This window comes from Ranitomeya variabilis, chromosome 3 (assembly GCF_051348905.1).
Source record: "Ranitomeya variabilis isolate aRanVar5 chromosome 3, aRanVar5.hap1, whole genome shotgun sequence".
Lineage (NCBI taxonomy): Eukaryota > Metazoa > Chordata > Amphibia > Anura > Dendrobatidae > Ranitomeya > Ranitomeya variabilis.
In genome coordinates, this window is record NC_135234.1 from 335,958,199 (window position 1) to 335,972,033 (window position 13,835).

The 13,835-nt window shown below is 40.8% G+C and overlaps 1 protein-coding gene across 1 annotated transcript in view; it reads right to left on the reverse strand.

Moving 5' to 3' along the window:
* Positions 1-222: 222 nt before the first annotated feature.
* Positions 223-13,835, reverse strand: part of PSMB2 (proteasome 20S subunit beta 2) — a 44,917-nt gene continuing 31,304 nt past the window's right edge. The window contains exons 5-6 of the mRNA XM_077295809.1: positions 1,471-1,520; positions 223-426 (exon numbers count right to left, since the gene is read on the reverse strand). Of these exons, the coding sequence (XP_077151924.1) occupies positions 325-426; positions 1,471-1,520 (152 nt within the window). The 3' untranslated portion in view covers positions 223-324. The remainder of the gene's footprint in view (positions 427-1,470; positions 1,521-13,835) is intronic.

Sequence of the window (13,835 nt, forward strand, 5' to 3'; positions counted from 1 at the left end):
GAGCAATGTAGTCAGCTAAGGAGAAGATAGAGGCAGTAATAAAGTGTTTCTGCCTTTTCCCCAGGGTCCCCGACAGTGTTTGATACTCGGTGGCCAATCCTGCAAGATCTCAGGAGCTTTAACCATAAACTGTAATTTACAATGGTGGAGGGTCAAATTTACAGTAGTTGGCCGTTATTGGGTTAATACTGAAATCGTTCTTTAAGCATATCATTCAGACAATTTTGTGTTTATAGACCCATACTTAACTGGGTGACTTTATTGAAACAAGTTTTCAAAAGTGGTAGAAATCAAAGTAAAAAATTAACAACAGGGGATGAAGATTTATACACTTGATGCTGGAATGGACTCTAAATCATGGATCCCATCCTTATCAATGACCCGCACAGTGAAAGAAGGCAGGCTCAGGATAAACCGCTTCTTGAGCTGGAAGACAAAAATAATCATAAAAATAAGGTGTGTGTAAGCAAGCAACTCCTTCTACAAGGTGCTAAGAAATATTAATGTGAAAGAATCAGAAACAGGGTTGAATGGCTAAATTTAGCAGAATGTTTCCATTGAATTCTGCTAGGAAAGCAAATATTAGGACTAGGCTTGAACGCTGAACTCGTCAGATGGCAGTCAGCAAATAATAATAATAATAATAATCTTTATTTATATAGCGCCAACATATTCCGCAGCGCTTTACAGCAAAGAAGGTGTTGTAAAGCCGATCTCTTTGTATTTACCGGTCACAACAGACTGATGAGAACAGAGTCCTTGTACACTGTAAATGTTGGGCGCATGTGGGTCTTTCATAAAAAGATAGTTCAGAGCGAAAATGACAAATTACATTACACAAAGGAGAGGATTTATCATGCTACCAGAGTCAGAATTGTGGCCTAATTTGAGCAATAACATTTTTAATGTTTAGACATTTCTATGGCATGGTGAGGGACCTACCGGACCACTGGACATGGGCTAAAATATGATCCCATGAGGCATAACTTTCACCACAATTCGTCATAACTTAACAGATCAATATAAGCCAACTAATAAAAGGTGTAAACAGACTAGACATTCTGAAGATATGCCAAATTGATGAGATGTCACAAGTCACTGTGATGAGTTGGATGACTTTTAAGACTGTCTTGTCTAGGTTTGCAATGTCTAAAAGATAGACAGCTTTCGAAAAGCAGTATGTAGTAACAGGTTGTATTTGAGAAACCTGTGGGTTGCCATATAAAAAGGGCAACCACACATCTTATTTTTGTATGGCATACAAGCGTTTTTACATCTGTTATGCTGCTTGTGTGCTTGTCCTTTACCACTTAACCATCATCGATCAGGTCTATGGCAAGCTCTTATGTTAAATAACGTCATTAGCCCCGACTCTTATTTCAGCATGACTTTTTCTATAGTGAACTAAGAACCATTCGTATCAACGACAAGAAACAACATTTGGTGACAGATTCTAAGCAGTTTTCTTACCTCTGCAATACATTTCTTTAGAAGCTCAACAGCCTCTTCCCGTGTGAGATCTACAATGAAACCAGAATGTAAATATAAAAAGGATTGATGTACGTCATGTATATAATGCTCAATAAAGTGAACCTATGGACAAAATGCTGGTAACACAAACAAACATTATTCAGAAGACATGTGTAATGGATAACTGCCCAAGCTGCCTATTCTGCCAAGTCACATTCATGTGGAAGCCTCATAGATGTTGAAGATGGGAATAACTATTTAAAAATATATAAACAAAAAAAAAAAAAAAGGAAGAAGTGTTTATATTGGTTCCTCTACCAACTAATATCACAATATCGCAATGCATCTGGTTCGTGTCACCCTAAAAAAGGTTGTTCTTTTTGCAGGATCGCACTGCTCCCAGTCCATGGCTTCCAACTTTGCAGGAGGTAGTGTGCTCCTAAAGATGGTCAGGCTAGGCGGCAGCATGGAGCTGGTAGAAGCAGCTTTCCCCCTGCAGCTTGGGAAAAGTGCAAAGGGAACAATGCTGGTCTGATCAAGCCAGCAACAAAGCGGCAAGAGTAGGATCTAAAGTGTAGAGCCTGAAAGGTGAAGATTCTTAACAAGGAAATTGTTCGCTCGGAGACTGCAGGGTGGCCTGTAACCTAGGCAGCCATCAGTAAACTGCAGAATGGAAAACCCTCTATTCTTGAGGGCAGATTATTTTTAATAAGAGGTAAATTACAAAGTTGCTTGTTTTCATAAGCATTATGAAACTTTAACCAATTAAGAATTTGAGAACTTCCCTTTAACAATGACACCTTGAAATACTGCACGTCACATTAGTACCTGCAAACATTACTGTAATCCCCAACGTGGGCTAAGACTGTTAGTCCTGTAGGAACAAGAACGAGATGGTCTACAGGTACAGGGATGGGATCTTTGGAAAAGCATTCTTCTCCAAGGAGCAGGAAAGGACGGCAGTTACAGCTAGCAAGCTTTCATAGGAAACCGCAAGCTTGTGCCCATAATTATGTGTACACTTTTGCAATGAAAGCAATATAACTTTCATGGGAAAGAAACATGTTCCATATGAGACAAATCCTCCCAATAATCAATTAGTCATGTTGGTGAAGGAGGCATGACGGAATTCCAGTCCTCGGAGTCTGGGAGGAAAGCACCACCTTCTGAAAACTACTCCGCAATCTCCGTACAACACCCCAGGCTATTGTGAGGAGCTTTAAGGCGGGTCAATCAACTGTACTATCAGCCTCATGCTGGGTAGCATTGGTTTAAGATGCTTTGTTTTTGGACAAGCTACTAATAAAGTAGGATGACTAACTTGTACTTTTCATGCTAGCATAGCAAAGCTCACAGTATCAGCAGAAACTTCTTGAAATCCCTTGATGAAGCACTATGACTGAGTAGGGAAACTTTGCTTTGTTGTTTGGATCCAGGCACATTACTTAATGTTGCAGTTAAAGGAATTGTCTGGGTCTGAGACTATACAACCCCCACCTGTTATTTTCTGACATTTAAAGGGAATACTGTCACTCTTTTGAGCTATTAATATATATAGTCATGCCTGTATGCCTCCTGGATGTTAAAAAAAAAAAAATAAATCATCTTTTATAGCTTCAATCTTACAGGCTATGGGGCGTAGGGCACCCAGAAGATAAGACTGCCTCCAGATTACACCAGATTTCTCCTCCCTTTCTCTTCAGTTTCCTTGGATGTCATGTGTGCGGCCAGAAAACCCGCGCATACTGCCTACCGTCACTCCTCTGCACTGTGGGGATTTCACCTTTACTGTGCGCGCCAGAGATCACTGGGATGGGAAGTGAGTGACTCTCCGGCGACTGCGCACATCAAAATTAAAGACCGCGCCCACAGAAGGGCAGAACGGTGCCAATGGGATACTGCAGGCAGAATGCACAGGTGCGGGACGGGACCTCTGGCCGCGCACATGAACTCAGAGGGAAACTGAAGAGAAATCTTGTATAATGAAGGATGGAAGCAGTCATCTTCCAGGCAGCCTACGTCCCTTAGCCTGGAAGATTGAAGCTATAAAGATGATTTCTACTGAACAAGGCCATAAAGGGGCATACAGGTATGGCTAATTGCAGGTGTATACAACCTGTATGCCCACAGTAATAACTCAAAATGGTGACAGATTCCCTTTAAACCCTAAAAGTTAACTTAAACTTCAGCTTGACCGAACGGTCGTTTCATGATAATCTTTCAGTGTAAGCTGGCTTGGTTTTGCTTGTTTGTCGGTGAAATGATCATTTGTGCCGAACAAAAGATTATTGTTCTCGGCAGCACACAGTCTGGTGTAAACAGCATTCGCGCTGCAGAGAACTACGAACGAGCACGCGCACTGAACGATCCTCTATAGACTCTGCTCAGTGCGCATCGCAGAGCGTGGTCTGCCTGTGTAAACAGGCTATTAACCCCTTAGTGACGGAGCCAAATTATTGAAATCTGACCATTGTCACTTTTTGTGGTAACTCTGGAATGCTTCAACACATCCCAGTGATTTTGAGACTGTTTTTTCGTGACACATTATACTTTATGATAATGGTAAATTTAGGTCAATATGTTGTGTTAATTTATATAAAAAAAAAAATCTGAAATTTGACAAAAAACTGCAAAAGAATAGCAATTTTCAAGTTTGAATGATTACACTGGTCAACAGCATTTTTGGTGCCAAAGATATTTCATCGAATTTAGGGTATTTTTGGGGTGCTGATTCTGAATATGTCATCAGTTTTGCCAGATTGGCTCAAGTTTTTGAGATTTTTGGTATCTTATTTATAGCACTTGTTGGTAAATGCGACGCATCATCTCATTAATTTCTTTGGATTAGTACTTGAACTGAGCAGTTCTCAATATAGTTTTGTTAATTAGTGTTCTAAAAGTTTGTTCATAGCTTGATTTTTGCACTAACTTTATGTTGTTGTCTGTTTTCCAGTGAAAAGCATGAACTCATCAAGAAGAAGTTGTCTTAACGATCCAGACTCATTCTGTTACATTTGTGGTGAATACACACTGCCAAAACATAGAAGAAACATAACAGACTTCGTAAAAAAAAGTGTATTTTGCCTATTTTGGGGTTATGCTTGGGGACCAAGACAAGTTTTGGGCACCACACATAGTGTGCAAAGCATGTATCGAATTATTACGAAAATGGAGCAAAGGACAAAGAAAAAGCTTCAAATTTGGTGTTCCAATGGTGTGGAGAGAGCCAAAAAATCATCATGATGACTGTTATTTCTGTGCAGTGCAAGTGCAAGGATTCAATAAGCATAAGAAACGAAAATGGGAGTAACATGGAATCTGCAAGAAGGCCTGTCCCTCATTGTGAAGATGTGCCTGTACCTGTGTTTACCATAAATAACAGTCATCATGATGATTTTTTGGCTCTCTCCACACCATTGGAACACCAAATTTGAAGCTTTTTCTTTGTCCTTTGCTCCATTTTCGTAATAATTCGATACATGCTTTGCACACTATGTGTGGTGCCCAAAACTTGTCTTGGTCCCCAAGCATAACCCCAAAATAGGCAAAATACACTTTTTTTTACGAAGTCTGTTATGTTTCTTCTATGTTTTGGCAGTGTGTATTCACCACAAATGTAACAGAATGAGTCTGGATCGTTAAGACAACTTCTTCTTGATGAGTTCATGCTTTTCACTGGAAAACAGACAACAACATAAAGTTAGTGCAAAAATCAAGCTATGAACAAACTTTTAGAACACTAATTAACACTATTAAATTAAATTAAAACTATATTGAGAACTGCTCAGTTCAAGTACTAATCCAAAGAAATTAATGAGATGATGCGTCGCATTTACCAACAAGTGCTATAAATAAGATACCAAAAATCTCAAAAACTTGAGCCAATCTGGCAAAACTGATAGCATATTCAGAATCAGCACCCCAAAAATACCCCAAATTCATTAAAATATTTTGGACACCAGAAAATTTTTTTTTTTTTGTTGACCTGTGTAATCCCTTTAATCCAAATAGTCACACCACAGAAAAACATTAATAAATAACATTTCCCTCATGTCAGCTTTACATCAGCACCATTTGGAAAATGTAATGTAGCAGCAATTTTTCATTTTTACAAGGAAATTTACAAAAAATTTTTTAGGGACCTATCCAGGTTTGAAGTGACTTTGGGGGTCCTATATATTGGTAAACTCCTCAAAAGTGATACCATTTTGAAAACAGCACCCCTTGACATATTGAAAACTGCAGTCAGGTAGTTTATTAACCCTTCAGGTGATTTTCAGGAATTAATGCAAAGTGACATAACAGGAATGAAAAAGTGCATTTTTACCACCTGAATGTCGCTTAAGTCTGAACAGGTTAGTATAGCCGGCAGACTGAAGCCGCTATTTGGTCATGAACTGCCATAACCACCACGACCACACAATCATGATCTCAGGGTGCTTATGAGGATAAATAGAAAGCCCCCGCACTGTTAACCATTTCTATGATCTATTTACAGCAGCATCTAAGGGGTTAAACAGATATGGACGGTGCCAACACTGATCGCGGCTGATGCAGCAAGTTGTCAGCTATAGTGGACAGCCGACAGCTGCAGGATTGTCACCTGTATGGGGAGATGCTAGTCTCATATCTCAGGTCAGTAAAAAGACGTATTGGCGGTCATTAAGGGGTTAAATGCCTGCCGATCAGTTAATATTTACAGATTACAGGTCAATTTATGTAAAAGAACAATTACCACCCGCCATTTTTGCCTTTGAAGTCTTACAATCCCTTACTTCATGTGTCTATGACCGACACGTACATAATAAACATGGAAATGGCATGACTTAGAGCAGGGTAAATGGAAAGGAAAAGGTGCGAATGCAGATAAAATAGCACAGTATATCAGTAAATGGGTGGTCTTTACTAACTCTCTTATATTAATAATACCCAAGTGCAAGGTTTACCAACCAGTCAGTGCAGGAAATTTACATAGGTCAGTCTTCAGAGAGCAGAGCTATCTGTATACATTCAGCAATGAAAGGGTGCAGAAGACAAGCAATGATTGATTGATGGCATGACACAGAAAGAGACCTGAGGGACTGGAGGAGGGTGTAGGTGATACCAGGTCCCACCAGGGGGTAGTCTACACTCGGTGCCCCAGCAAAGGTGTGGGTGTTATCACACTAACTTCTCAGCACTGGTATCGCATGTTTGTAACCGCTCCATTCTGCTACAACGAGGTCCCACATTCCCCCAAGTGATAAACCAACAAAAAGAAAAAGATGTTAAGGCGAATGACTGAATGATTTTTAGCTGTGCTCCTAAATGTCAATTCTCTTCAATTGCACCAGAGAAATACAGGATATTATTATTATTTATTGATATAGCACCATTGATTCCACGGTGCTGTACATGAGAATGGGTTACATACAAGTTACAGATATCACTTACAGTAAGCAAACTAACAATGACAGACTGATACAGAGGGGAGAGGACCCTGCCCTTGGGGGCTTACATTCTACAGGATTATGGGGAAGGAGACAATAGGTTGAGGGTTGCAGGAGCTCCAGTGTTGGTGAGGCAGTGCATTGGTGAGGATATGCATTTAAGACATAACCATGCACATTTATAAACGTATTTGGGGCACAAAACAAAATAACTCTTGGCCTAAACACCATGTTTAACCCCTTAAGCCCTGAGGGTGGTTTGCACGTTAATGACCGGGACAATTTTTACAATTCTGACCACTGTCCCTTTATGAGGTTATAACTCTGGAACGCTTCAACGGATCTTGGCGATTCTGACATTGTTTTCTCGTGACATATTGTACTTCATGATAGTGGTAAAATTTATTCGTTATAACTTGCGTTTATTTGTGAAAAAAATGGAAATTTGGCGAAAATTTTGAAAATTTCACAATTTTCCAACTTTGAATTTTTATGCCCTAAATCACAGAGATACAGTGCCTACAAGTAGTATTCAACCCCCTGCAGATTTAGCCAGTTTACACATTTGGAATTAACTTGGCATTGTGACATTTGGACTGTAGATCAGCCTGGAAGTGTGAAATGCATTGCAGCAAAAAAGAATGTTATTTCTTTATTTTTTTTTTAAATTGTGATAAGTTTTTTCAGAGGGTCATTTATTATTCAACCCCTCAACCCACCAGAATTCTGTTTGGTTCCCCTAAAGTATTAAGAAGTAGTTCAGGCACAAAGAACAATGAGCTTCACATGTTTGGATTAATTATCTCTTTTTCCAGCCTTTTCTGACTATTTAAGACCCTCCCCAAACTTGTGAACAGCACTCAAACATGGTCAACATGGGAAAGACAAAGAAGCATTCCAAGGTCATCAGAGACAAGATCGTGGAGGGTCACAAGGCTGTCAAGGGGTACAAAACCCTTTCCAAGGAGTTGGGCCTACCTGTCTCCACTGTTGGGAGCATCATCCGGAAGTGGAAGGCTTATGGAACTACTGTTAGCCTTCCACGGCCTGGACAGCCTTTGAAAGTTTCCTCCCGTGCCGAGGCCAGGCTTGTCCGAAGAGTCAAGGCTAACCCAAGGACAACAAGGAAGGAGCTCCGGGAAGATCTCATGGCAGTGGGGACATTGGTTTCAGTCAATACCATAAGTAACGTACTCCACCGCAATGGTCTCCGTTCCAGACGAGCCTGTAAGGTACCTTTACTTTCAAAGCGTCATGTCAAGGCTCGTCTACAGTTTGCTCATGATCACTTGGAGGACTCTGAGACTGACTGGTTCAAGGTTCTCTGGTCTGATGAGACCGAGATCGAGATCTTTGGTGCCAACCACACACGTGACGTTTGGAGACTGGATGGCACTGCATACGACCCCAAGAATACCATCCCTACAGTCAAGCATGGTGGTGGCAGCATCATGCTGTGGGGCTGTTTCTCAGCCAAGGGGCCTGGCCATCTGGTCCCCATCCATGGGAAGATGGATAGCACGGCCTACCTGGAGATTTTGGCCAAGAACCTCCGCTCCTCCATCAAGGATCTTAAGATGGGTCGTCATTTCATCTTCCAACAAGACAACGACCCAAAGCACACAGCCAAGAAAACCAAGGCCTGGTTCAAGAGGCAAAAAATCAAGGTGTTGCAGTGGCCTAGTCAGTCTCCTGACCTTAACCCAATTGAAAACTTGTGGAAGGAGCTAAAGTCCACATGAGACACCCAAAGAACCTAGATAACTTGGAGAAGATCTGCATGGAGGAGTGGGCCAAGATAACTCCAGAGACCTGTGCCGGCCTGATCAGGTCTTATAAAGGACGATTATTAGCTGTAATTGCAAACAAAGGTTATTCCACAAAATATTAAACCTAGGGGTTGAATAATAATTGACCCACAATTTTATGTTTAAAATTTATAAAAATTTAACTGAGCAACAAAACTTTTTGGTTTGTAAGATTTATGCATCTGTTAATAAATCCTGCTCTTGTTTGAAGTTTGAAGGCTCTAACTTATTTGCATCTTATTAAACCTGCTAAATCTGCAGGGGGTTGAATACTACTTGTAGGCACTGTATATCACGCAAAATACTTAATAAGTAACATTTCCCACATGTCTACTTTACATCAGCACAATTTAGGAACCAACATTTTTTTTTGTTAGGGAGTTATAATGGTTAAAAGTTGACCAGCAATTTCTCATTTTTACAACACCATTTTTTTTTTTAGGGCCCACATCTCATTTGAAGTCATTTTGAGGGGTCTATATGATAGAAAATAACCAAGTGTGACACCACTACCACCGCAGATGCCTGATGCGACATACGGATAGCCCCTAACGGGACTCCTGCACCTCTTCTGGGATTATGCCCTCTGCTCATTTCCCTCTACCATAAGTAAGGTTTAAAAAAGACCCACAGGGTCGAAACGTTACCTTACACCTTACAACACTGCGGTGAATTTTTCTATATATTTTGTTGGTGTTTTTCAAAATAAAAAAAACATTTGTTTGGCTAAAACTCTGAAGATACTTTCTGAGTGCGACTGTTTTGCTTGAGACTATATCTTGGAGAATTCTCCACGTTCAGTCTGCACCACCACTAGCGAGAGTGCACGTCTCTTCTACCATTCTAAAAACAGCACCCCTCAAGGTGCTCAAAACCACATTCAATAAGTTTATTAACCCTTCAGGTGTTTCACAGGAATTTTTGGAATGTTTAAATAAAAATGAACATTTAACTTTTTTTCACACAAAATTTATTTCAGCTCCAATTTGTTTTATTTTACCAAGGGTAACAGGAGAAAATGGACCCCAAAAGTTGTTGTACAATTTGTCCTGAGTACGCCGATACCCCATATGTGGGGGTAAACCACTGTTTGGGCGCATGACAGAGCTCGGAAGGGAAGGAGCGCCATTTCATTTTTCAATGCAAAATTGACTGGAATTGAGATGGGACGCCATGTTGCGTTTGGAGAGCCCCTGATGTGCGTAAACATTGAAACTCCCCACAAGTGACACCATTTTGGAAAGAAGACTCCCTAAGGAACTTATCTAGATGTGTGGTGAGCACTTTGACCCACCAAGTGCTTCACAGAAGTTTATAATGCAGAGCCGTAAAAATTAAAAATCATATTTTTTCACAAAAATTAACTTTTCGCCCCCAATTTTTTATTTTCCCAAGGGTAAGAAGAAATTGGACCCCAAAAGTTTTTGTGCAATTTGTCCTGAGTACGCCGATACCCCATATGTGGGGGTAAACGACTGTTTGGGCGCATGGCAGAGCTCGGAAGGGAAGGAGCGCCATTTGGAATGCAGACTTAGATGGATTGGTCTGCAGGCGTCACGTTGCATTTGTAGAGCCCCTGATGTACCCAAACAGTAGAAACCCCCCACAAGTGACCCCATATTGGAAACTAGACCTCCCAAGGAACTTATCTAGATATGTTGTGAGAACTTTGAACCCCCAAGTGTTTCACTACAGTTTACAATGGAGAGCCGTGAAAATCAAAAAAAATTTTTTTCCCACAAAAATGATTTTTAGCCCCCCAAATTTTTATTTTCCCAAAGATAACAAGAGAACTTGGACCCCAAAAGTTGTTGTCCAATTTGTCCCGAGTACGCCGATACCCCATATGTTGGGGTAAACCCCTGTTTGGGCGCACGGGAGAGCTCGGAAGGGAAGGAGCACTGTTTTACTTTTTCAACGCAGAATTGGCTGGAATTGAGATCGGACGCCATGTCGCGTGTGGAGAGCCCCTGATGTGCCTGAACAGTGGAAACTCCCCAATTCTACCTGAAACCCTAATCCAAACACACCCCTAACCCTAGTCCCAACAGTAACCCTAACCACACCCCTAACCCTGACACACCCCTAACCCTAATCCCAACCATAAATGTAATCCAAACCATATCCCTAACTTTAGCCCCAACCCTAACCCCAACCCTAACGGGAAAATGGAAATAAATACATTTTTTTAATTTTATTATTTTTCCCTAACTAAGGGGGTGATTAAGGGGGGTTTGATTTACTTTTACAGCTTTTTTTATATCGGATTTTTATGATTGGCAGCTGTCACACACTAAAAGACGCTTTTTATAGCAAAAAAGTTTTTGCATCTACACATTTTGAGACCTATAATTTTTCCATATTTTGGTCCACAGAGTCATGTGAGGTCTTGTTTTTTGCGGGACGAGTTGACGATTTTATTGGTAACATTTTCGGGCACATGACATTTTTTTGATCGCTTTTTATTCCGATTTTTGTGAGGCAGAATGACCAAAAACCAGCTATTCATGAATTTCTTTTGGGGGAGGCGTTTATACCGTTCCACGTTTGGTAAAATTGATAAAGCAGTTTTATTCTTCGGGTCAGTACGATTACAGCGATCTCTCATTTATATCATTTTTTTATGTTTTGGAGCTTTTATACGATAAAAGCTATTTTATAGAAAAAAATAATTATTTTGGCATCGCTTTATTCTGAGGACTATAACTTTTTTATTTTTTTGCTTATGATGCTGTATGGCGGCTTGTTTTTTGCGGGACAAGATGACGTTTTCAGCGGTACCATGGTTATTTATATCCATCTTTTTGATTGCGTGTTATTCCACTTTTTGATCAGCGGTATGATAATAAAGCGTTGTTTTTTTGGCTCGTTTTTTTTTCTTTTTTCTTACGGTGTTCACTGAAGGGGTTAACTAGTGGGACAGTTTTATAGGTTGGGTCGTTACGGACGCGGCGATACTAAACATGTGTACTTTTATTTTTTTTTTATTTAGATAAAGAAATGTATTTATGGGAATAATATATTATTTTTTTCTTTATTTAGGAATTTTTTTATTTTATTTATTTTTTACACATGTGGATTTTTTTTTTTTTTTTAACTTTTTTACTTTGTCCCAGGCGGGGACATCACAGATCGCTGATCTGACAGTTTGCACAGCACTCTGTCAGATCAGCGATCTGACTGACAGCGCTGCAGGCTTACCAGTGCCTGCACTGGACCCGGAAGTAATCCCTGCAGGACCCGGATGCGGCCCCGCGGCCATTTTGGATCCGGGGCCTGCAGGGATAGGAGGTAAGAGACGCTCGGAGCAACGCGATCACATCGCATTGCTCCGAGGGTCTCAGGAAAGCACGCAGGGAGCCCCCTCCCTGCGCGATGCTTCCCTATACCGCCAAAACACTGCGATCATGTTTGATCGCAGTGTGCCATGGGTTAATGTGCCAGGGGCGGTCCGTGACCGCTCCTGGCACATAGTGCCGGATGTCAGCTGCGATAGTCAGCTGACACCCGGCCACGATCGGCCACGCTCCCCCCGTGAGCGCGGCCGATCGCATATGACGTACTATCCCGTCGGTGGGAATTAAGGCCCACCCCACCTCGACAGGATAGTACGTCATATGGGATTAAGGGGTTAAGAAGCTCCAATTTTTACAACATGTCCAGATGTTTTGGGAAAAGTGGATAATGCTCAACAATCTGACTACAATACGAGACCATGCCCACCTCACGTGCGTCCTTAACCCCTTCATGACCCAGCCTATTTTGGCCTTAATGACCTTGCCGTTTTTTGCAATTCTGACCAGTGTCCCTTTATGAGGTAATAACTCAGGAACGCTTCAACGGATCCTAGCGATTTTGAGATTGTTTTTTCGTGACATATTGGGCTTCATGTTAGTCGTAAATTTAGGTCGATAATTTCTGAGTTTATTTGTGAAAAAAACGGAAATTTGGCGAAAATTTAGAAAATTTTGCAATTTTCACATTTTTAATTTTTATTCTGTTAAACCAGTGAGTTATGTGACAGAAAGTAGTTAATAAATAACATTTCCCACATGTCTACTTTACATCAGCATAATTTTGGAAACAAATTTTTTTTTTGCTAGGAAGTTATAAGGGTTAAAATTTGACCAGTGATTTTTCATTTTTACAACAAAATTTACAAAACCATTTTTTTTAGGGACCACCTCACATTTGAAGTCAGTTTGAGGGTTCTATATGGCTGAAAATACCCAAAAGTGACACCGTTCTAAAAACTGCACCCCTCAAGGTGCTCAAAACCACATTCAAGAAGTTTATTAACCCTTCAGGAGTTTCACAGCAGCAGAAGCAACATGGAAGGAAAAAATTAACATTCAACTTTTTAGTCACAAAAATGATATTTTCGCAACAATTTTTTTATTTTCCCAAGGGTAAAAGGAGAAACTGGACCACGAACGTTGTTGTCCAATTTGTCCTGAGTACGCTGATACCTCATATGTGGGGATAAACCACTGTTTGAGCGCACGGCAGGGCTCGGAAGGGAAGGAGCGCCATTTGACTTTTTGAATGCAAAATTGGCTCCAATCTTTAGCGGACACCATGTTGCGTTTGGAGAGCCCCCGTGTGCCTAAACATTGGAGCTCCCCCACAAGTGACCCCATTTTGGAAACTAGACCCCCCAAGGAACTTATCTAGAAGCATAGTGAGCACTTTAAACCCCCAGGTGCTTCACAAATTAATCCGTAAAAATGAAAAAGTACTTTGTTTTCGCAAAAAAATTATTTTAGCCTCAATTTTTTCATTTTCACATGGGCAACAGGATAAAATGGATCCTAAAATTTGTTGGACAATTTCTCCTGAGTACACCGATACCTCACATGTGGGGGTAAACCACTGTTTGGGCACATGGTAAGGCTCGGAAGGGAAGGAGCGCCATTTGACTTTTTGAATGAAAAATTATCTCCATCGCTAGCGGACACCATGTCAGGTTTGGAGAGCCCCTGTGTGCCTAAACATTGGAGCTCCCCCACAAGTGACCCCACTTTGGAAACTAGACCCCCCAAGGAACTTATCTAGAAGCATAGTGAGAACTTTAAACCCTCAGGTGCTTCACAAATTGATCCGTAAAAATGAAAAAGTACTTTTTTTT